The 23,379-nt window shown below is 42.9% G+C and overlaps 1 protein-coding gene and 2 long non-coding RNA genes across 10 annotated transcripts in view; 2 read left to right on the top strand and 1 right to left on the bottom strand.

The window, feature by feature from the left end:
• RASAL2 (RAS protein activator like 2) overlaps window positions 1-23,379 on the top strand; it is a 221,272-nt gene that overhangs the window by 53,820 nt on the left and 144,073 nt on the right. For 2 of the 8 annotated variants that reach the window (XM_081012033.1, XM_081012032.1), the window contains exon 1: window positions 11,115-12,030. The exons of 3 other annotated variants lie outside the window; for them this stretch is intronic. In XM_081012033.1, the coding sequence (XP_080868159.1) occupies window positions 11,466-12,030 (565 nt within the window). In that variant the 5' untranslated portion in view covers window positions 11,115-11,465. Of the gene's footprint in view, window positions 1-11,114; window positions 12,031-23,379 lie in introns of those variants that run through there. 3 more of the 8 variants (XM_081012023.1, XM_081012031.1, XM_081012030.1) reach the window with 3 other exon arrangements.
• LOC308480677 lies at window positions 1,188-11,784 on the bottom strand. Its single transcript, XR_013988220.1, has 2 exons — window positions 11,649-11,784; window positions 1,188-2,841 (listed from the first exon to the last, which is right to left on the bottom strand). It is a non-coding gene; the product is annotated as an uncharacterized lncRNA (long non-coding RNA).
• On the top strand, window positions 17,421-20,832 carry LOC308480658. Its single transcript, XR_013988196.1, has 2 exons — window positions 17,421-17,467; window positions 20,080-20,832. It is a non-coding gene; the product is annotated as an uncharacterized lncRNA (long non-coding RNA).

Below are 23,379 nucleotides of genomic sequence, written 5' to 3'. Positions count from 1 at the left end.
TGGGGCTACCTTTGAAGGTGACCCGGAAACTACAACTAATCCAGAACGCGGCAGCTAGACTGGTGACTGGGAGCGGCCGCAGAGACCACATAACACCGGTCTTGAAAGACCTACATTGGCTCCCAATATGTTTCCGAGCACAATTCAAAGTGTTGGTGCTGACCTTTAAAGCCCTAAACGGCCTTGGTCCAGTATATCTGAAGGTGCGTCTCCACCCCCATCGTTCTACCCGGACACTGAGGTCCAGCGCCGAGGGCCTTCTGGCGGTTCCCTCACTGCGAGAAGCCAAGTTACAGGGAACCAGGCAGAGGGCCTTCTCGGTAGTGGCGCCTTCCCTGTGGAACACCCTCCCACCAGATGTCAAAGAGAACAACAACTACCAGGCTTTTAGAAGACATTTGAAGGCAGCCCTGTTTCGGGAAGCTTTTAATATTTGATGTATTATAGTATTTTAATATTCTTTTGGAAGCCGCCCAGAGTGGCCGGGGAAGCCCAGCCAGATGGGCGGGGTATAAATAATAAATTATTATTATTATTATTATTATTATTATTTAACTTTTTTTTTTAAAGTGACATTATTAACTAATTTGCTGTTGTAGCTATCATAAGTATCAGATATATTGCTTCGTGCTAATATTATTTATTTATTACAGGTTACATCAATTATTTAAAAATAGCTATTCTTTGTTTTACTGGTCGTTTGACCCTAATCCTCTTTTGACCGTTCAAGGTGTCCAATTCTAGCAGATATTCTGTTTCAGAATAGGTCAAGATGTCATGGAAAGTCACTGTTGTCTTAGATTTTCAATGTGACTAAGTTTTAATTTATATATTTTTTAACTGTTGCTATATCTGCATTGTCCCTGTTCTACCTAATTGCAAATTCAAATGTGTCCCTATTGTGTTTTATGACTTCCTTGATATTGTATGTGGGCTTGAACTGGTCTGTGACCGAAATAATAAAATTCATTCATTCAATGTGTATCCTGCATGTGGCAAAATGGGTGTATTCACTACCTTCCCAGATGATAGGGTACATGTCTTTCCAACATCCATGTGAGGGAAAAACATCCTGACACAGCCATTAATTGGCCCCAGTTAGCTTGTTCAAAGTGAGCAGAATTTAGAAGTACTGGAGAAATGGAAGTTTTAATAATAACTGCAAAGAAAAAGAAGGCAGAGGCGGCTTTTGTTTTTAAAGACTGCTTAAACCACTTTATTCTGGTGAAAGATTACTCAGAACAGCTATTTAATTTACATATACATTTATTCCAGTTTTTATCGTATGCTCTCTGCATATGTTAATTATTAGTTGCTCTGTTGTTACAATCAGTGGTGGGGGTTTTTGAGGAAAAATAGATGCCGGTTCGCACCACACACCAACCAACACCCCTGCCACTCACCCCCCCCCCACCTTTGCCTCTTCCTCCTCCTCCATCACTGCTGCTTCCTGCGGAAGGCACAGCCTCCTGTTGGTGCTTTGGTGCAACGCTTACGATTGCCAAAGCTCCTTCCAGGAAGGTGCCTGACGATCATAAAGGTTGCGCCAGAGCAGAGGCACTTTGGCACGACTCTTGTGATCACCAGAAGGCGCTTTGACGATCGTAAGGGTTGCACCAAAGCACCAACAGGAGGTGAGGAGGGGGAGCGAGCGAGTGGGGGCAAGCGGCGGTAGCAAGATGGTGGCAGTATGCCATAGTAGTAGTAGTAATAATAGTAGTAATTTATTATTTATACCCCGCCACTCTGGGCTGCTTCCAACAAAAAATTAAAAATACATTAAAACTTCAAACATTACAAACTTCCCTAAACAGGGCTGCCTTCAGATGTCTTCTAAAAGTCAGATAGTTGTTTATTTCCTTGATATTTGATGGGAGGGCATTCCACAGGGCGGGCGCCACTACTGAGAAGGCCCTCTGCCTGGTTCCCTGTAACCTCACTTCTCGCAGTGGGGGAACCGCCAGAAGGCCCTCGGAGCTGGACCTCAGTGTCCTGAACGAGGTGGGTGGAGGCGTTCCTTCAGGTATACTGGGCCGAGGCTGTTGGTACCGATGTGTACCAACAGAAAGAAAGCCCTGGTTATAATGAAAGTTAATCATAACAGAAAAATGGGCCTAATAAATAAATGCAGTGGGAGCAGTTGAACTCACACTAATTTCATTTCTTCATTTTCCATACTCTCTTGGATAGCAAATGTGATAAAACTTAGCAATTCCTATTTGGATTCCTTTTGCACAGGACCAGCGCTGACTGTTTTTCTGCCTCTCCCTTATCAGGTTTCTCTGGATAGCGTTCAATTTGCACAGCCTGAGACTGTGTACAGGATTTTTGGAGAGGTGAGACGGACACACTTGCGCTCCACACTTGCCCTTCCCTGCTATTTTTAGGGCAGCTGGGGAAGAGGGGCTCACCTCTGAGGCAGTTGTGGTAATTAATGCCTTGCTGAAGGGTTAAATTAAACAACTTTGCTAATTTTTGAATTTTTTAGCAAAGTTCCTGAGTGTGTCAGATGTTGATCCATTTCATTATGGCTTGCAACTTGATTTCGGGATTGAAACTTCCTTAGATGCTATAGTGATGACCTGTGCCAGGAGAAAGATGAGGAGTGTGACCCTTTTGTTTTGTCAAAGAGCTCTCAGTGCTACCAGCTGTAATGAGCCATGGTTCCCTTTCAGAACTGCTTTGCTGGCGTAGGGCAGGGATACAGTGTGCAGCTTGAGGGTAGGTCTGAGAAAATACTTCTGGAAGATATCTACTCTGCTCCATGGATGATAGTTTGCATAGGCTACCACTGGGATGCATCTTGTCTTCTACATTGTTTAACTTCTAGACTGAATCCAACTAAGGGGAAAGCAGAGTAGATTTTTAAAGAATAAAATCTGATTTTTGATTACTTTTTTTTTAATTGTACACAGAAAGTTTCTCTTAAGGGTTTAATGGTTCAATGTAGCTCCCCATCCCTCATCATTCGGAGCCCAGCAGGTTAGTAATTTCTGCCCTAAGCTTTTGAAACCAGAGCATAGTGTATAGAAATGGTTTATAAGTATTATAGATAAGTCAACCCTCTCCTATTCACCTAGAAGATCTCTTAACAGTCCTTGCTTTATAGCCCTTTTAGGTTTTCCAGTAGTGTTCCTTTTATGAAAATAAGGTGAATGATCTGTGCATGCTTTCAGAAAAAAGGAAACCAGCATCACTGTGTACTCAGGTACAAAAAGGTAATAAAATTGCTTCCTGGTAATGTTTGTGTTGCATAAGCCAGGAGCACGGTTTGGTACCGGATGTTCTACCATTAGCTAAATCTTAAAAGGGAAGTGCAAACTGTACAGTTCAAGTTCTAATTTGACCCATGAAACAGTGGTATAAGAAACTGACCCTAAGCTATATGTGTATGCAAATGAATTTGCATGTACTTTTTGTGCTCTCCCTCCTTCCCTTCCTTCCCATGTCAATTTTCAAATCATATTGATGTAAGCTAGAGGTGCGGTAAATATTCACATGTTTCAATAATTGGGCAAACAATGGTATTTTCAGGCTCTCTCTCTCTGTGAAATGATTCCAGAAAAAATGCTTAAATTATGTGACTTGCGACTCTTTTTAGTTTCTGTTTACTGCTGCTGTTTCCTGCTGTTGCTTCAGTACTGTTGGTGCCATTTCCCCCCCATGTTGGCCATTCTAGCCATTTGGTGAGCCATTTGCATAGATCATGAAGATGCTTCAGTTCTACATAGGCAGGTAGATTTGGCTAGTGATGATGGCAGTGAGAGGTAGTAAATTAAGAGTGAGGACAAAGCTCTTGGATCATCATTGCCATTGCTCTCAGTAAACAAAAACATTTGCTCTCTTCTGGAGTAACCTCTGAAAAACTATTAGGTAGAGCTATGTGTGCTTTTTGATGTGTAACCCGAAATGTGAAAAGCGTCCCTTCCACTTCAGTCATCCTAGTGCATAACATTGCCTTAATTTTGAAATGTAATATGACACTCATGTGTCATATTGAGAAAGGTAATAAAAACTTTTGCATCAAAAGGCCAAAAAAATGAGGCTTGGAAATGAACATCCAGTATCCTTCCCTATTTCACCTAACCATTATATTGTTCATATATCATCATATTTTACAGAAGTCAAAGTGAAAGACAGAGAATCTATGATTATGAGAGATCAGAGAACAAAATAATAAAAATCATGATTGAAGACTGAACTAGGCTTATCCTCCCATCTGTCTCATTAAAATACTTAACTGTTCTCTGTGTTTGTCTTCCTGAAAATCAGCTTAGCTTCCTGATTTGTGCAGAAATGTTGAGTTGCATCTGTGACTGCTTACAAATTGATCCAGTCTGTGAATGTGGTTTCCAAGAGATAAATGTCAGAATCACTCTTAGAAACTTTGTTCTTTGTACAACACTCATCCGAGACTCTTTTGCCTTACATTTCAGCTCCTAAAGCTGGTCAATTCTCACTCAAAAGACCTTTTAATGATGATACTAGCAAAATAAATGTTTTAAAAAGCAACACTCCTCTTGACCTTATTTGTTCTTATGTAGCTTGTCAGGTCTGATTTTTTCTAATAACAATAAAAATAATGGTATTATTTATACCCCGCCCATTGGTTTCCCCAATCACTCTGGGCGGTTTACAGCAGATCTAAAAACATAATAAAAACATCAAGCATTAAAATCCTTCTGATAGAGGACTGTCTTCAGATGTCTTCTAAAAGTTGTGTAATTCTTTATCTCCTTGGAGGGCGTTCCACAGGGCGGGTGCCACTACCGAGAAGGCCCTCTGCCTGGTTCCCTGTAACTTCGCTTTTTGCAGTGAGGGAGAAGAAGAAGCTACAAGAAGAAGCATCAGACCATTTAAGGGATCATCTCTTGACTTTTCCTCAGGTTTTGAGTTACTAATGGTGTGCTTTAGGGACTGGACTCTAATAATTTTCCATTAACCTATGACAGCCTTTAGGAATCTTACATCTGGGCACTCCACAATTTTAGCAACATCACTGCAATCAGCTTAGGCAGGTGTGTGGCAGATGAATGTGCAAATAGTTTAGTTGCCTTGGTGAATGCTTAACTGGAATGGAATGGGGGACTCAAGAGACCGTCATCTTGAAAGTGCTTCTGTGCCAGCTAGTAAACATGAGCCATGGACTATGGACTCTTCTTCACAACCATAGAGAAAGTTATTATTTAATCAAAAGGCAAAACGGTTGTGGCTTTTTGGCTTTTTCCAACCCTGGACACATTAAAACTGAAAAAGTGAACTTTGCTTCCACCTCTCTTAATTATTTCCACTCAGCTGCTCTACTGTCATGAGTCATCTCCATGTGACAGCAGATATGTGTCTCTATCGTTTGGCTGTCCTAATCTCAGCACCACCTTTTAGTATCGTCACCAAAAGCTTGTACAGAAAGAAGGGATTTATCTTGACTTGCCGGAAGCTTCAGTCACGACTGGATTCATGGTTCCAGGTTGTTCCAGTGAATACCAAATCCTGCTTGCTTGCTTGCCTCCAGTTCCACTTATAGCTCCTCTGAGTTAGCAAAGACATGGATCTATATTGACCCTGTTCTCATACAAAAATAATGACTTCATTCTCTTTGCTGGAAACTGGCAGTAAGTATTTCTTTCCATTATTATAAAATGCTTGGATAGAAACATCAACAATGAGCCATGCATCAGACAGCAGACTCCCTTGAGAACTGAAGATACCAGAGACGGATTCCAGCCGTGATGATAAATACTTTGGCTACCTGTTTTGAAACACTTCTAAGCCATGTTGGGGCTATAAACTGAAAGTACTATAGTATGAAGCCCAGCCACTGTTAAAGTAAGCCAAAGTCTTTCCTTACTGTTCTATTTTCAGTAGGTGAAAGCAACAAAAGCCAAATCCTATGCAGGCATGCTTACTTTTTTTGGCGGGGGGTGGGGTGGGGATTACTGAAGTCAATAAGATCTCAATCAATCTTTATTGCGTCCAAAGACCAGACAGCAGAATTAATAACAGCAATGTATACTACATCAGCACCAAGGAGCGGACACTGTAAATGAAATTAAAAATTCCCTATAAACTTATTTACATTAAAAATAGCACTCCTTCAGCTAAAATCTATGATCCAGAGTTTAAAGTCTAACCTTTTAACCATTTCCCAAATGCAAGAGAACTGCTAGTACATGGGTAGCCAACATGAAACTCTCTAGATGTTGTTGGACTACAACTTGCATGTTACTTGATAATTAGTCATTCTGGCTCCAGGGACACCTGGAGTTTGTAAACAATATGCACAATTTGTAAATGAGTCTTTTGACTGAATGAATCACAAATATATGTGGGATTTTCTGTGTGGCAAGGGGTAAGACTAGATAAATTGTGTATGCAAGTAACTTCAAATCAGATTAGGACAGCCTCCCCATACCTGGTGCTACTCCTGCTATAGAGTTATAATCCAAAATATTTGTTGGGAAGCAGGTTGAGGAAGGCTGGATTAGGAGATGAAGAAGGAGAAACCTGACCACCTGTCCTGTTAGCTAGGGATGATGTAGTCCCAAAACATCTGAAGGGCCGAGATTGCCTATGCCTGGAATCATACAACCAGCAGCAGATACTGGATGTTAAATGAAGCTGGTTTTAAGATGTCAAAGTCATGCTGATCTAGATAAGTGTGTCATTCAACTCAGTTATTTGGGAGCATTGGATGAAAAGAACAACATCCAAGCCAAGCTTCAATTATAGGGAAGGGCCACTGGGGGAGGAAAGTCTCTTTGTGCTGTCTCCTACTAGCACAGTTATTTTGTTGAATCTAGCCCCTTATTTTTTATTACTTTATACACTGCTTATATGCCAACATGACTTCTAAGCAGTATATAGTCATTTAGAAAAGATAAATGATATAAAATAAAATCAGTTATAAAATCCATACATCATTAAATTAACATACAATAACAATTCCATCAGAGCATTAAAACATCCTTAATTCATAATAAAGGAAGCCAGTCAAAAAGCATGACAACTAAATGTAGTTAAAATACAGCTAAAAACAATAAAATCAGAAGTTCAGGATCAAGGGAATGCTTGCTAAACAGCTGTGACTTCAGGAACTAGTTGTGTGCCAATATTGATGAGACCTCTTGTAATTCAGCTGGGAGGGCATTCCGGAACACTAGTGCCCAAAATGTAAAAGCCCTTTTCTTTGTCACAACAAGTCAATAATGAATTATGGTCAGCGCCAGGTTCGAGAAAACTTCCAGAGAAAACATACAGCACCTTGATGAAAAAAGTATAGGAAACTGTAAACAATTGTCCCCCAACTATCCCAGGCTTTGTTTGATGTATCTTCAATTTCAGTTAAATGAAGAGAGTTGAAAAAATATTTCCTTTTGACTTACTCCTACAGCCGATTTTCATTTTAGAAAACAGTGACAGCATGAAATGGGTCTCATCAAACGACTTCCCTGCATGCCACAAAATTGCTTGCATTTTGTAGTTCCTGGATTGTTGCCAAGTTTTTTGTCAAGTTCTGAAACCAGGCACAAGACAGTTGATTGCCTCCTAAGCCTCATCATTCCATCTTGTGTCTTCTAAGTCTCCATCTACATATGTTGGATCACACAGCTATAGGGATTTCAGTAGGACACAAGCAAGATCTTTGAAGGCAGGGAGGTGGCTATATACAGGCTATAATGTAGGTTACAATACAGGCTATATTGGGTACATCCTAAGAGGATCTGAAATATGAATATTGGTATTTCTCTTCTTCTTGTCTATGGCCAGAGAACTGGCTTGCACTGGTTGAGAGGCCAGAACCACTAATCCCAATTGTAGAGATTTCTAGAATGTCCTGTTGGCAGTTGAAACGAGTTTTCCAGATGTGGTGAAAGTAGCAACGGAGCAAAGAAGGAAATACTTTCTTCGCTTTGGCAATCTGGTAACTCCTTGCTTCTCTCCCTGAATTCCCCTGTGTGGGTTCTAATGGGACTGCTGACTGAGGAGGGAGAACTGGCAAAGCCAGTGGTTCTCAAAGGGTGTGTGGCAGGAGAGAATGGCAAATGTGTTAGGAATCAAAGGCAATCAATGACACATTTAAATATTTCAGTGCAGTATAGTATTGAAATCTCTCTTTTTAAATTATTTGCAGAATATGGATAGATATCTTTTCAAAATCAAGCACCGCCAGGAGTTCTTTCCTTTTGTTTTCCAATGCATTCCTGATCAATAGAAAATTTGGTTTGGTGCAAGCAAGCAAATTTTAATTCTTAAAATGTGGCCTAGAGAAAGAAGTTTGAGAATCGCTAAGCTTTCTGAGATGGTAGCTGGTATATTAATCATGCCTTGGTTAATGAATGTTTTGACCAGAAATATGGTGACCATTCTTCCTGACTGCTTCACTTAGAAAGTACCAGTTGCCAGGCTCAGTTTTTCAGTTGATAGTGGTTACTGAGCACTTGATAGGAGCTCATCATTTTCTCCTAAGTTATGGTTTCTCTGAGGGATGGTGATTCATTGTGATAGATTAGAGAGAGCCTATTGATTAACTTTAAACTAATATTGCTTGGCTAATAGTCCATTGAAGTTATGTAATCGAGTGAACAATTCATATAATATGTTTGTCGAGGGTGCACAATGAGATGGTTATATCGAATATTCCAGTCCTGCCATAGATGCTCAGATAATATAGCTCCCCAGAGAAGAAAGTATACCAAGCGATTCTTCTGCATATCCCACTTACATCCAAAGCCCACCCCCTTGGTTATGTTTGAAGGTTCCTGAATATCAAGTCAAGAGTAGTCATAGTACCAGGTGACCTAGACTGTCGTCAGTCTTAAAACTCCTCTGGGGGTGTCTTGCAGCCACTCTCAGATTACCCCTCATTTGGGTTGTGGCTTCCTCCGCAAGTGAAGCTGTTTTGTCCAGAACAATCTATTAAACAAACTATTTTGATAATTTCTTAGTGTACAATGGTAGTGGCAGCAGTTGCCTGTCTACATCCACTCAGAGATTAAATTTAGTTGGCCTGAAAAGATTGTGAAAGGCAACTAATTCTTGCTTCTAAAAGCAGTTACACCAGAGCACACATGGGAATACATAATTTATTTCGATATAAGCTTGTATCAATTAAGTGATTGATTTAATAAGGTAGCTTTTAAAAGAAAACCTATTAATATTAATGCAAATGTAATCTTGTCTAAGGCTTTGCCGCCAGGCTTGCTTAACAAAGTCATATGGACCAATTTTCATGCATCATTGTGTGATGCTGAGTAATCCAGACTAAACCGCAGCGAATATGGATGAGACAACAGTGAATCACTATTAGGATACTTGGAAGAAAAATTTCCCAGCAGCAATATGCCAGTTTTATTTCTCTTCCGTTTTTGATTTTCTTTTTCTGACTCTGATGAATTGAATTGACTTTTGTTCAAACTTTTCCTTTTCCTTTAACATAGAACCAGTAGAACCAACAAATAAAAATATTTTCTTAAAAACTAGAAAAGAATCTTTAATCTTTATTAAACATTTTAAAACTTCCCTATACAAGGCTGCCCCTGTCGCATAACTCCATACCCTCCGACATTCCTCCAGTGAAAATGGTGATGTCCTAAGGAAAAGCGGGACGTTCCAGGACAGCTTCTGTAAATCTGTGACTCTCTCTGGAAAATAGGGACACTTTGAGGATCTGAGTTAGCACTAGTAGGACTGTGACATTTCTCGCTATCCTGTAAATAGCCCTGAGTTGATTGCTGGTGGGAAGAACCAAGTGACCCTCCTTTTAGGATACAAAATTCAGTACAGTGGTACCTCGGGTTAAGTACTTAATTCGTTCTGGAGGTCCGTTCTTAACCTGAAGCACCACTTTAGCTAATGGGGCCTCCTGCTGCCACTGTGCCGCCGCTGCACGATTTCTGTTCTCATCCTGAAGCAAAGTTCTTAACCCGAGGTACTATTTCTGGGTTAGGGGAGTCTGTAACCTGAAGCGTCTGTAACCTGAAGCGTATGTAACCCGAGGTACCACTGTAATGTGCACTCGCACACACAAATGAACTAGTAAGGATTGTTACAATATCATTGGCAATGCTGATTTATCCTGTTCTTTTTCAGAGTAGGCTATGGCACTGCCTAGTCCGCCCTCTCAGCATTCTGCAAGCAGAAGGCCCCACATTCAGTGGGATCTTTTTCTGTGCCCATTTTCTGGTGGGAGAGGGAAACCAAATATAATGTGTGGCCTTGCTTGAAGAGAGTATCTTGGAGGCTTCAACAGCATCACTATGCAACTGATAAAAAAGCGATAGCTTAAGAATCTGTGATGGATTGGTCTTTTTTTATTAGTTTGCCAAACTGCATCATTCTTTCAAATAACCAAACTCTTTTTTTATTATTATTCTGCAAGGTTTGCCAAGGGCCTGTCAGCCTTTCCATTTGAAACCCCATATTTTCTGGGGTTTGTGAGCACATTGTTTCAATCTGCTCTGAAACGTGGCTTGTGCCGATTAGCAGATATGTTTTCTTAGCAAATTTAATATGGTAAGCTGTTCCTTAACTTGTTGAGGTGGCCGTTTTTCTTTTACTTAACTAGATAGGGGTATTACTTTCCAGTCTACTGACTCCAATTAGATTTATGAAAACAAAAACCCTGCTCACTTTAAAAATATGCACATTCCCATGTTTCGTTTGCCACAAGATTTGGCCTCAAGAGTGGTCTGCTTCTTTACTTTGGTCAGTGATTGACTAAACACCACCTACCTCCCCTCGCTTAACTCCTCCTTTGTGCATATTTTCCTTTAGTGTATTTGCAGGGTTCTTCGTTTCAGCTGCTCTTTCCTTTCCTCTCCTTCAATTCATATGCATCACTGGAAGAATTGCTGCATTGAGTCCTCATGGATTTGGCATTACTTCTAAGTACTATTCTGGATCTGAAGATAGGGATGGTAACAACAACTATAGATTAAATTGTTCAAGGGCTGAACTATATCCAGTCCCTGTTGCTTTGAAGCCCTCATCTTGATGCATCCTATTTTTATAATCAAGACTCTTGTGGGTGTCAGTTTAGTTCTACTTGATCTTATGTGGAAACTAAAGGTACTTTCACGGTCTATTTTTAATTCATGGTTACAACATGAGAGGCAGAAGTACAATTTGCCCGGCACTTAATTGGTGGGATTTTTTTTCTGTTTTTTCTTCTTTTTGTCACTTCCTGAAAGTCTGCAGCTGAGATCTGAAACCCAGGAACTGAAAATTAGCACCACAAGCTGTCTCTTAATCACAAGAGAGAAGGATCTGTATCCGGGTGCCAACTGTGCTTCACTATAAACACAGAGTTGATGTAAGATGATGTAGAATTGAGTCTGAATGGTACCTGTTCAAGAAGAACGTTTGCCACCGCTGGAAGGAAGTTGCTTGGATGGTAATCTTAACAAGTAGGAGCATGTGCACCGAAGTAAGTGTAAGGTGAGGTAGCTGAATGTGAAAGGTGGAAAATGAATGTGTTTAAAAAGCGCCCTGGTCCCCCTGCACTTTTTCAGAGATCCGTGTCGGTGCAGGATGGTGATTGTACAAAAGTGAGAGCTAGTTTGAAGGACTACCATTGGTGCTATCAAGTGAAAAGCAAGAGGACTTTGGAAGAAGCAGATTCGGATTTAGGGAAGCTGCTTGGAACTTACCGATGGCAGACTCATCCCAGACTTCCGTGGAAAGTGGCCAAGAGGCCAGATGCAGCAAGGACTGCCGAAGAGCCTTTGACAGTGTCCACGTTAGTCGCTGACAGTCACCAAGAAGACCCAGAAGAGAAGGCTGTCATGCCAGCAACAAGGCCATTTCGGGTTCCTTTCTGCAGATCTTTATCTGAACCTGCCCCACACTGGAAAGAGAGGAACACAAAGCCACTTCTGCAACCAGAGTCTGGGGAGCAGGACAATTATTTTGTCCGTGGCTTCTTTTCTACAATCTCCAGCAGCTTTTCTAAGGTGCTGAATCGGAAGGGGGAACAGAATGCTGCCGTGACAAATGAGGGAGTGGAGAGTAGTCAGATGGATTTGACTGAAGGTATTATTTTTCTACTTTCCCTAATATTCTGTAAGGGTGAGTGAATTACTTGTTTCATAGGGACTGTGTTAGTGTGCAGTGTCCTGTCCCCGTTCCCCCCACCCGAAATAGCCAAGGTTTTTCTGCATTTCCATTGGTCATTTTGTAAAAATAAATAGTATGAAGAAGCTGATTTGTGTTCTCTGATTGGGGGGGGGGGGCAGCTAGCCTTTCCTCTCCAATGTATTAGCTTATCAGTAGCTGTTTAGTGTTGACCTGTTTGTGTAGCACAGGCAATAACCCTTTTGCACAGATTCAAAGCATGCACGACTGTGCATTGCCACAAACCCAGAAGTGGCAGGAAAAGGGGATGTGGATGTAAACATGCTTCTACGTACTCTGCCGTCACACACAATAACCTGGAACCCCACCCCCACCCAAACCTAGGGTTGCATGTACAGTATATACTGAATACACAAAGTAATACAATTTAATGGAGTCATATCATCTAGTTGTGTAGTAAGAAGGTGAGTTTGTAAATATCCCAGTTTGTTATTAATCAGCATAAACATGGTTGTTTAGATCGAGGGATTTTTACCTGGGTGTTAAGCTGTTACAGCAAAGGTGATTGGTGCAAATGCTTGTCAGGAGTTCTTCAACCTTTTTAGTGCATAGCTGTCAACCGTCCCTTATTTGGCGGGAAACTCCCTTATCCCAGCACTGTTTCCTGCTGCTGTCCCGGATTGATGATGTCCCTTAAATTTCCCAGGTTTCATGCTCACCCGGCTCGGGAGGGAAGCAGCAGCTCAGGGTCCTCCGCCGCGAGAGAACAAGAGAGAGAGAGCGCATGAGCTACCGCGTCCCCGTCTCTCCCTTTTCCCCCTCAAGGGCGCGTCGTGAGGAGACGGGTGGCGGCAGGCGGTCAGGCAGCCACTCTCTTGCAATACTTCCGCTGCGCTGCCAGGGGAAGCCAGAGGCGGCAGCGGCAGCTGAGGAGGCGGCCTGAGGGAGGAGGGGATGGGGAGGGACGCAGAAGGGCGTCACTTCAATGGCTGCCGCGGCGCCACAACCACCTCATGCCGGGCTCGCAGGTGGTGTGGGCGAGATCCTCCCTCCCTCCCTCCCTCCCTCCCTCTCTCTTGGGCTGGGAAGGGCTGATGAAACTCCTCGCACCAGGACGACGGCAGCCCCGACGTGCTGCTTAGCATACCCTCCAACCAGTGCAGCATCTTAATGTAGTGATTTGCTCCTTTGCATCCCTTTCATAACTCTATTTTTATAAATCATTTGTCCACTCATAGTTCAAATTTTTACTACAAGTTTTCTGTCAATCCTACCAATGTATGTAACTCTTTACAAATAGCTTTTCAAATAAATTATAAACTTTCCCCATTCTTTAAGAGGCCCTCTTCCTGGTTTCTAATTCTGCCTGTAAGCTCTTGATGTCGTTCATCAGTTTTGTCTGCCACTCTTCTTTGGTCAGAGTTGTAGACCCTTAGGATCATCCAGTCCAACCCCCTGCAAAACACAGTCAGTGTTAGCCAAAGCAGCATGGGTCCATCAGTGCCGGATTTCTGTATAAGCAAAGCAAAATCCCTTATTTTGGCTCTGGTCCCTTATTTTTGAGGCTGGGGGTCCCTTATTTTCAAATCTGTAAGTTGACAGCTATGTTTTAGTGTTTTCTGTCACATTTTGCTCCTGCCACTATGGGGGAACACTAATGGAAAGGTTTCTGCCGTGATTCAGCAAAACTATAGGCCCAGCTTAGGGAGAGCCATATATATGTACAGTTAAATATTTTGTTGAGCTTTCTGCTATCCTGTAGCAACTTGGACTGCAAAAGAGGCAAGATACAGTTCAGCTTAAAATGTTCAGTTGAGAAGAAAGCCGTCTCATTCAAACTGCAAAGAAACAATTATTAAGCGTTTCTCCCTGTTTTCATTGAGGACTTGTGCCATCAGGAACAACCAGTAGCCCTTGGCTGGGTTAGGTCCATGGCCCAGTAAACATGCTGCTCTCAATTTGTAAAGCACAATAGCCAACTAGGTGATACACAACAAAATAAGGAGCTAGTGGGTGCAGCAGCTTATAGCACCGCTTAAAGTGGTGGGATTTTTAATTTTTCACAATATTTTCAATTACTATTCTTTCCACATATCTCACTTAATGTTGTTTTTATAGAACGACATGGTATTGTTTGGAGTCGATGTGTATGCTTATCTCAGACAGTTAAAAAAAACAAAACAGGAATCATAGTTGAGTGTGATAGCTATCTGCACAAGAGTATTAGAGCACAGTGTGCTAAAGGAGAGCAGATGCCTGGCATTTGTAATGACACGATGACATTTAAAGCTTGCTACTGGGAAGCCAAAGGCACAGAGGGAAATAATGCTGTCTTTAAATTGCACACTAGGCGCTGAAACTGAACCAGTTCATCATGTGAGATTTATGGCTTTGTAATCAGTCAGCTAAACTGATGCATGCTAAGATGCCAAGCAGAGGAAAGTTGTAAAGGTTTGGCCAGTTGGGATTGCGGTCAGCAAACATTCTAATCCCCAACTCTGGATTTCAGATAAATCTTCTCCACTGGTAATTTTAAAAAGGTTCCTTAAAAAGAGAATCAATCTAATTTGAACTGTTACTGATTCAACTGTGAAAAATGGCTGTAAGGTCTTCCATTTAAAAATCCCCGAATACTTTCGATTATCTCATTCAACTGTTGGAAACATCTGGAAACCATTGAGTCCATTGCTGGACTGGTCCTCTGCAATCAAAAGTCCTCTGATTATTATGAGCAGCTATGCTGACATGGGCATTTAAAACCTCTTAATCACAGTCTCGTGTGCTCTTGTATTGGGTAACCCTACAATTACTAGAAATAAAACAGTAACCATCAAAACTAGACACTTAAGCTGCACTTGAAAGTGATTCTTTTTGGCTGTTTGTTCTCTGCAAAACATTATAACGCCCTCCCATCAGATGTCAAGGAAATAAACAACTATATGACATTTAGAAGACATCTGGAGGCAGCCCTGTTTAGGGAAGTTTTTCATGACTGATGTTTTAATGTCTTTTTAATCTTTTGTTGGAAGCCGCTCAGAGTGGCTGGGGAAACCCAGCCAGATGGGCGGGGTAGAAATAATAATTTATTATTATTATAATTATAAATATTGCTAGGACTTGCAGAATAATTTTCTGAATTCTGAGTGCAGAAGGGTTTGTTTTTTTTAATTAACACTTTTAGAATAAAACAAGCAAGATATACTAGCAAAACCATGGGGGAGGGGAGAATGCTGGCAAAAGGAGTATGATGGATTGCCAAGGTATCATATACTGATTTTGGTTTTGTTGTAATTTGTTTAAACTTTTTTGTAATCTGTCCTGGGAACCTGTTGAAAGGCACAGTATATACCTGTATGATAGGAGATAAATATATGTGTACAGTGCCATTTGCTGTCAGGCAAAAACTTTTGTATAAGGCAACCAGGTTTGTAAGAATTGGTTCACTATTTGCAACAAGTTGTTCACTCAGAGATAAATACTGCTATCTGATCCTCAGCCCATTGATATATAGAGGGAAGGAGGTTGCAGACCAAGCCTCTTCTTGGCTGTCACGAGGCCTCGAAGAAGCTAATCCCAATGACCATCTGACAGGCCCCATATGACAGTATGTGAACATCTGTAAAATTCAGTTCTATTCAGAAACCAAAGGCGGTGAAGTGCAGACTTCTGGCCCCCAAAGAGGCATTTATAGGGAAGCTCCACATCATTTGCACTGGAGAACCTTGTCCATTGCACACAGATGCCCAAGTAGGCTGTTGTTAGGAGCCGGAGTCAGGAGTAAATCAGAAATAAATTAAAAAAAACCCACCAGCATCAGTGAACTAAACTCTTTATTCAAAGAAACCAAAACAGAGCAGGCCTAGTGATTCCACCAACTCTTCTCAATAGGTCTTAGGTCTTGCCCCAATGAAGCAGTTGAGAGGACTCAAGTCCCCACCTCCCCACCACTCTCTAAGGCTCCTCCCCTGGTTCCTTGCCTAGCAGTCTAAGGCGCTGTCATCTTGTCTCTTGTTGCTCTGCCCTCTTCCAGGGGGAGAGGGGAGCTGGTCGCAGCAGGAGGGGGAGACTCCTTGGATTTCTCAGTAGCCTTCTTCATCTGTCTCCTGGCCCCCCTCCTCTCCTGCTCTCTGTTGCAGCCTCTTCCTACCCATTAAACCCTGTTGCCTGTTCACTGTCTGACACTTCCTCCTCCCACTCTGCCCCCTCTTCTCCCTCTGACCACACCCCTCATTGCCCCACCACCAGTCCCCTGGCTCTGAGCCATCTTCCCCTGGGGAGGTTCCCCCAGCTGTTGCCTCCCACCAGTCTTCTGCATCAAGCCAGTTCATGACAGCTGTCTACACAGTATTTCAGTGCAATGTGAGGAGTTTCCAGCGGATCCTGAGTTGACAATCAGTATTTGACAAACTGCAGAATTCAGATGTCGAGCTCTAAAAGGTTTAAAAACAAAAATGTGATAGCTGGGATGCTGAAACCTAAGTGCTGAGCAACAAGGATATGAAGGAGAAAGGGGGGCTATTGCATTTGTGGATCTGGAACAGTGGTTCCCAGTTAGCAGACCCAAGCCACGGACCATTTACTTCTGATTTTTTTTTGATATCTCTACAGTAGTTTGTGTCCTCTACTGGGTCTCTACACTAGGACCTGCCTGCAGCTGTGCAAGTTGGGCAGGCAGCATTGAAAACACCTACTGCCCCAGCTAGGCAGGCACCAGTTGCTAGGGCAGTGCTATAAAGCCTGCCCTGGGTGCCTGCCCATTCACCAAAGGAAAGCACTAAAGGGAGCCATCTCCTTGGGGGTGGCATTTGGGGGGTGGAACGAGGGCATGGGCCATCCCATTAAAAAATTACTGTTTAAATCGGAATGGGGCTTTTAACCCCATTGGGTGGGTGTTGTTTTTTTGGTTGGCGGGGCACCAGTTGGGGACCACTGTCCTGGAGACATTTTATAAACTGCTGCTGGCAATGCATCGCTGGACTACATGGATCCTTTGATGGATCCACCAAAGCTGCTTTTATGGTTTGCACAGAGAATGTGTAATAGCGGATGGAGTCTTGTGTGTATGTGCTCCTCTGATAGGGAAGTGGTGCAAAACATTGTGTAGTTTTGCCTTGTGTAAGGTGGCAGCCACCCACCCACTCTTCAGAAGGGGTGTGATTGAACAATGATGCACAGCTGCTAAAACTACCATAAATTGGTTTTATGTGGTCTTAGGAAATACGGCTTCCAGATTCAAAAAGGGGATATTGGGATTCAGCCTGTTTTGGAATGCTGGGATCCAGCCTATTTTATTTTATTTTATTTTATTTTATGTTCCTGTTTGTGAAGGTCCCATCTAATCTGAAAGCTGAAAAAGAAATGAGATAGCATTCAGCAAGCAGGTTCATTTACACAGGTACCGTATTTTTCGCTCCATAGGGCGCACCGGACCATAGGGCGCACCTAGTTTTGGGAGGCGGAAAACAAGAAAAACTTATTCTGAACCCCAGAAGCCAGAACAGCAAGAGGGATCTGGCTTCTGGGATACCGTGTGGCTGTTCTGGCTTCTGGGATAACCGTGCCAAGCCTCTTCAGGGCAGCGGGATGAAGGCTCCCCCTGCCCGAAGAGGCTGCGCAGGGCTAAAGCAGAAGCCAGGACAGGCGCGTCGCTGAAGGGGCGCTGCGCCTTCTCTCTCTGCTCAGAGAGGGAGAAGGCGCAGCGCCCTTCAGTGAAGCTGGAGAAGGAACAGAAGGAGACCCTTCTGTTCCTCCTCGGGCTTCGCTGGACAGGCGCGCCGCTCAAGGGGTGCTGCGCCTTCTCTCTCTCTGCGCAGCGCCTCTCCTTCACAGGAGAGGTGCCGCACAGGGAGGGAGAAGGCGCAGCGCCCTTCAGCGAAGCTGGATAAGGAACAGAAGGAGACCCTTCTGTTCCTCCTCTGGCTTCGCTGGAAAGGCGCGTCGCTGCGAAGCGGGAGAAGGAACAGAAGGAGACCCTTCTGTTCCTCCTCGGGCTTCGCTGGACAGGTGCGCCACTCAAGGGGCGCTGTGCCTTCTCCCTCTCCACACAGCGCCTCTCCTTCACAGGAGAGGTGCTGCGCAGAGAGGGAGAAGGCGCAGCGCCCTTCAGCGAAGCCGGAGAAGGAACAGAAGGAGACCCTTCTGCTCCTCCTCCGGCTTCGCATGACAGGCGCGTTGCTGAAGGGGCGCTGTGCCTTCTCTCTCTCCGCGCAGCGCCTCTCCTGTGAAGGAGAGGCGCTGCGCGGAGAGAGAGAAGGCACAGCGCCCCTTCAGCGAAGCCGGAGAAGGAACAGAAGGAGACCCTTCTGTTCCTCCTCCGGCTTCGCTGGAAAGGCGCGCCGCTCAAGGGGCGCTGCGCCTTCTCCCTCTCTGCGCAGCACCTCTCCTGTGAAGGAGAGGCACTGCGCGGAGAGAGAGAAGGCACAGCGCCCCTTCAGCAAAGCCGGAGAAGGAACAGAAGGAGACCCTTCTGTTCCTCCTCGGGCTTCGCTGGAAAGGCGCGTCGCTCAAGGGGCGCTGCGCCTTCTCCCTCTCTGCACACAGAAGAGATGCTGCGCAGAGAGGGAGAAGGCGCAGCGCCCTTCAGCGAAGCTGGAGAAGGAACAGAAGGAGTCCCTTCTGTTCCTCCTCCGGCTTCCAGGTCAGGTGCCTCGCCGCGAAGCCGAGGAGCCTGCATTCGCTCCATAGGACGCACACACATTTCCCCTTCATTTTTGGAGGGGGAAAAGTGCGTCCTATAGAGCGAAAAATATGGTACATTTTATATTATAGCTTGGTTGGTAGAGCACGAGACTTCATCTCAGGGTGATGTGTTCAAGCCCCATGCTGGACAAAAGATTCCTGCATTGTTGGGGGTTGGACTAGATGACCCTCGGGTCCCTTCCACCTCTGCCATTCTATGATTCTATTCTGTTAACCAATCTGTTAGAATCATAGAATTGTAGAGTCGGAAGGGACCCCAAGGGTCATCTAGTTCAATCCACTGCAACACTTATTTTGCTTCCATTGGAGGAGGGGGTGGCCTGGAGATCAGCAAGTGGGTGTCACCCTCTTGTCATGGTCAGATCACTTCCTTGTGAAGTTTTGACTTACAGCTCTGATCCTCTTCTGCAGGAGTGGTGGACAGATTAAGATGATGTGCCTCCAGAGACTAATGGAATCCAGTGAATTCTGAATGCCCTGGAGGAGTTTTCAGTAGACAAAGCAGATGACTCTGTTGAAGGCATTGCCATGCTGTGTGAATAGCTCTGGACATCATTGCCCCTGAGTGTCATTTCTGGCATTGTGGAACCTATTCTGAACTTTGGTGCACCAGGCAACTAAGGCCAGACAGCTAGCACGCCAGTGGCAATTATATGAAACCATGGATTAATATCCTGGCTGGTTCTGGAGCCGTTAGCCATAGTTTCCTGTTTTGGATGAATCAGGAAACTGTAATTAATGGAAGATTTCCTGTTTTGTTTGCACTGGCTACAGAGGGGATGTACTTCAAAGGGGCTGCATTCTCATGGATGCCCTATAGAAATGAGTGACATTCCTGGAAAGTTGCTTCCCACATCCTGTAGGAGTGTTCCATCATGCTAGTCCTACCTGAAGTCCGAAGTGATACAGCCCAGATACAGGTATCCGATTGCCTCCTCAACAAGATCTAGACAGAAATGGTGACAGAATGTTTAAAGCTGTAAGGCAACTCGGGAACCAACTGATCCTTAGTTCATAAAGGGAGAGAACATTTTGAAGTACCTTTGAAAGAGCTTGTTTCAGTAAACACGTTCTGAAACCACAAGCCCCTGTAAGAAGCTGTAGTGGCCGCCTCAATATAAAACAGGATGAGGAACGAGACAAGCAGGGACAGCTTTGGGTCTGTTCCTCCGTCTGCCTCATTGGAACTTTCCACTCTGATCTCTATTTTGGTTTATTTAAGAATGCCATTGAAACCAGAAAAAGTTCCAAAATGCATGCTACTTTAAAAATAAATAAATCGTTATTTCATTCTCTTTTAAATTCCAGGTAATGTTTTCAACTCTTTCAACAGATTTAATATTTTAATCCTGCCAGGATCATGGGAAACTGGAAACAAATGAGGTTATATCATATACCAATTCCTCTTGGCCAGAACAAGGCAATTTCTCTATCAGTAATGTGATGATGGCATTTCCTGGAGAATGTTTTCCTCCTGCTGCTTCCTCAGGACAAAGCAAAGACAAAATTATGAACACTTTAACATCATTCAGAGTCAGCTAGGCCATTTAATCAGTGTATGCTGTCTCGCTTGACCTTAGCTGGACAGAGTGTTGCTGTGGCAGGCAGTCTTGCTTTCCTGGAGTTCTATTTACAGATTTCTATAAAGCCAACATACTATTTTTAAGGCAATCTGGCAACTGTACTCTCAGCTTGTCACCACCTGGGTATATTTCAGTGAGGAATCTTCAGACTCACTTTGTGACATCATTGTACACTTGTGTTATTTTAGATTTTTGTATGTTCGTAGTCAAAAGAGGCTATAATATAAATTTTACCGTGTAGTTTTGATGCTTTTAAGCTGCTTTGTTTGTACTCCACACTCAATATTTAGTTCTGTAACTCAGAAAGTTGTAAAATGCTGCTGTGTAAATTGTAGTTACTATATCTGGTTGTAACTGGAACCCCTTTCTCTGCTCAGAGAAACCCTTTTGCAACCCTTACTAGAATACTGTATGCATAAGAACCAAGACTTTCCATGTATATTCAAAGCTTTCCTTTTAACTAAAATGGCTTTATTAAGGAAGTTTCAGTTTCCTCTTAACACTTGGGATGAGCCATAGAACTGACCACCATGAACTCAAATGTCAAGAGGAGAGAAATTATGCTGTCTAGTGGATGAACAGTTGTTGTCTGTTGGATGGACATTTAGAAGTGTTGCCATTTCTACCACGGACTCCTTGCCTGGTCTTGGATAAATTACAGCAGCTCTGACTTAGCTCTCCATAAAATAGTTGTGAATATGAACACAGATTGCCTGATTCAGCAAAGAAGACCCTTTCTTTGGGAAACAGGATTATACATGCATAATGATGCAGATTCATACTATGGTGCTTATTTGAATCTAATTCAATAGGCTCTCTGTCTGGTTTTGCACCATCAGTGAAAACATGTATACCTATCCAGAGCCATTAGATTTTGTATAGGCATACCTGAACCCAATTGGAGATGGCCAGGTCAGAGCTAAAGTAGAGGTACCCATAGTAGATCGGACAGGTAAGGAGATGATAGAGAAAGAGAGAGAGAGAGAGAACTCTATGTCTAATTATATTATGCTTAGAAAATGGGCTGGCTATCTCTCCTGCTCAGCTAAACACATTTGCTGACCAGTGTATTCCTGCACTCAAGCATACTGGGATCTAGTTTGTTGATCATGGATTTACTTACTTGCATTTACATATGGAAATCCATTACAAATGAAATTAAAACTAATTTTAACACTTTACTATAGCTTAGAAGAGAAGTGTGGTTGCCTAGGCACTATGTTGAGAATTATGAAGGATGGAACACTTTTTGAAATTACTTTTCAATTAAGCCCTTCTAGGCTCTGGGTGGTTTAGGATGTTTTGCTCTGAGGAACTCCAACTACTTGCCCAGTTCCATTTTAGCACTCAGTGATTACCTGGCAGGGTGTGCAGGGGTGGGCAGCTAGTATTAACACACTTAATGCTTTTACTGAAAAGAACGGCAGTGAAATAACTAGCAATTACGGATACTAAAAATAATCAGAGGTATATTGAGAAATGTCAAAAAATCCACCCACACTTGTTATCCCTTTGCTGGAATTATATTTGTGATTCTTTTTTTCCCTCTGGTGAGGGGGAGTAGATTGCATTCTATCTATATCAGAAAAGCTTTTGAATGCTGTGGTATTTCAAAGTTGGGCTGATTTTACGACTTTGTGAAGATCTACATTTGTGTTCTTAAGCGGGGGAGGAAAAAGAGAGAAGACAGATGTGACCATCCAGCTCCATACTTCTGACTAAGGTGCCCTCTCCCTTCTCCAACTGCCACCGCTGGTCTCTCTGAGGACCCTGAGGAGAGCTCTAGTTTTTCAAAAGTTCTGCCACCCCCCTTGCAGTTTGTCATGGCTGGTTTATTGTATGGCTTTAATTATATTAGAATTTCAATGTAAACTGCTTTATGAGGTCTGCCTGAAAAGCTGTACATAAATATCTACAAGACAATAAAGTCTATTTAGGTTTAAAATCAATGCATACTTGACTGTATTTTGGACCAGATGTTTTTAGGTATTGGCTTAGACCTTTTTTTGTATTTAATGCCAAACAACAAGTGATAGTCAACTGAGAGATGAAGGCTGCCTCTCTTAGATCTGCTGTTCTTCATAGTTTCAGGCGTGATTACTTCATGTTGAGGCTACTCTGGCTGTACATTCAGTTGAAGTTTCCTTGTACTGACGCTTTGCAGACTCAACTCATTCACTCACTTACTCTCCTTGTCCTCTCCCTTGTGTTGAAGTTTGTCATCAAAGGGGAGAAGCATTTTGATACAGCAACGAAGAATTCATAAGGAAACTGAATTTTGTCCATGTTCTTCCTGACCAGGGAAGCCTGGCAAAAATGGAAGTTTTGGTTATTACCTTTAAAGTCCTAAATGGCTTGGGACCAAATTACTTGAAGGATGGGCTCATCCTGTGCTAATCTCTCCATCATATCGTATCAGCTTTTGTGCCTCTCTTGCACGCACCATGGCTTTCTGAGGTGCAGTTTGTTGCAACATGTGACAGGGTTTCTCCCGGGTAGGTTCTTGTATTATCTTCCTCTCTGTTTGTGCCCACTGGCAAATGACTACTCATTCATTCATTCAGTTACATTCGCATGCTGTCCCTGTAAGATAACTTTTGGGGGGGTGGCTTACAATGAATAAAAGCAACTGAAAGACAAAGTAAAACATAAATCCATTCTTTAAAAAAGTGAGAGGAGACTACATAAAAGCAAAACATGTCACACTTCCCACATTAAACAGGTTTAAAACCAGAGGACCAGTTTGCTTAAGATTTAAAAGACTGGCATGAACAGAGAGGTCTAGTACCAAAAAGACCACAAAGACTATCCCATAACCAGGATTCTACTACTGAAGAGGCCCTCTCCCTGGTAGTTTAAGCAAACTTTGGATTGTGAGGTTGCCTTATTTAATTTATTGTACAGTTAGTTTTTCCTCTTGCTCTTTGATTCTGCATTTAGTCTGGAAATGGTACCTCCTCAGCATGCACATTTAAAGAAGTAGCTACTGTTTTTCCTTTTTGCAATTAAATATGAATGTAAAAGC

Source organism: Podarcis pityusensis, assembly GCF_964106645.2.
Source record: "Podarcis pityusensis genome assembly, chromosome: 6".
In the NCBI taxonomy this organism is placed as follows: Eukaryota; Metazoa; Chordata; class Lepidosauria; order Squamata; family Lacertidae; genus Podarcis; species Podarcis pityusensis.
The sequence above is the reverse complement of the archived record's forward strand: the minus strand, read 5'-3'. Positions and strand labels throughout refer to the sequence as shown.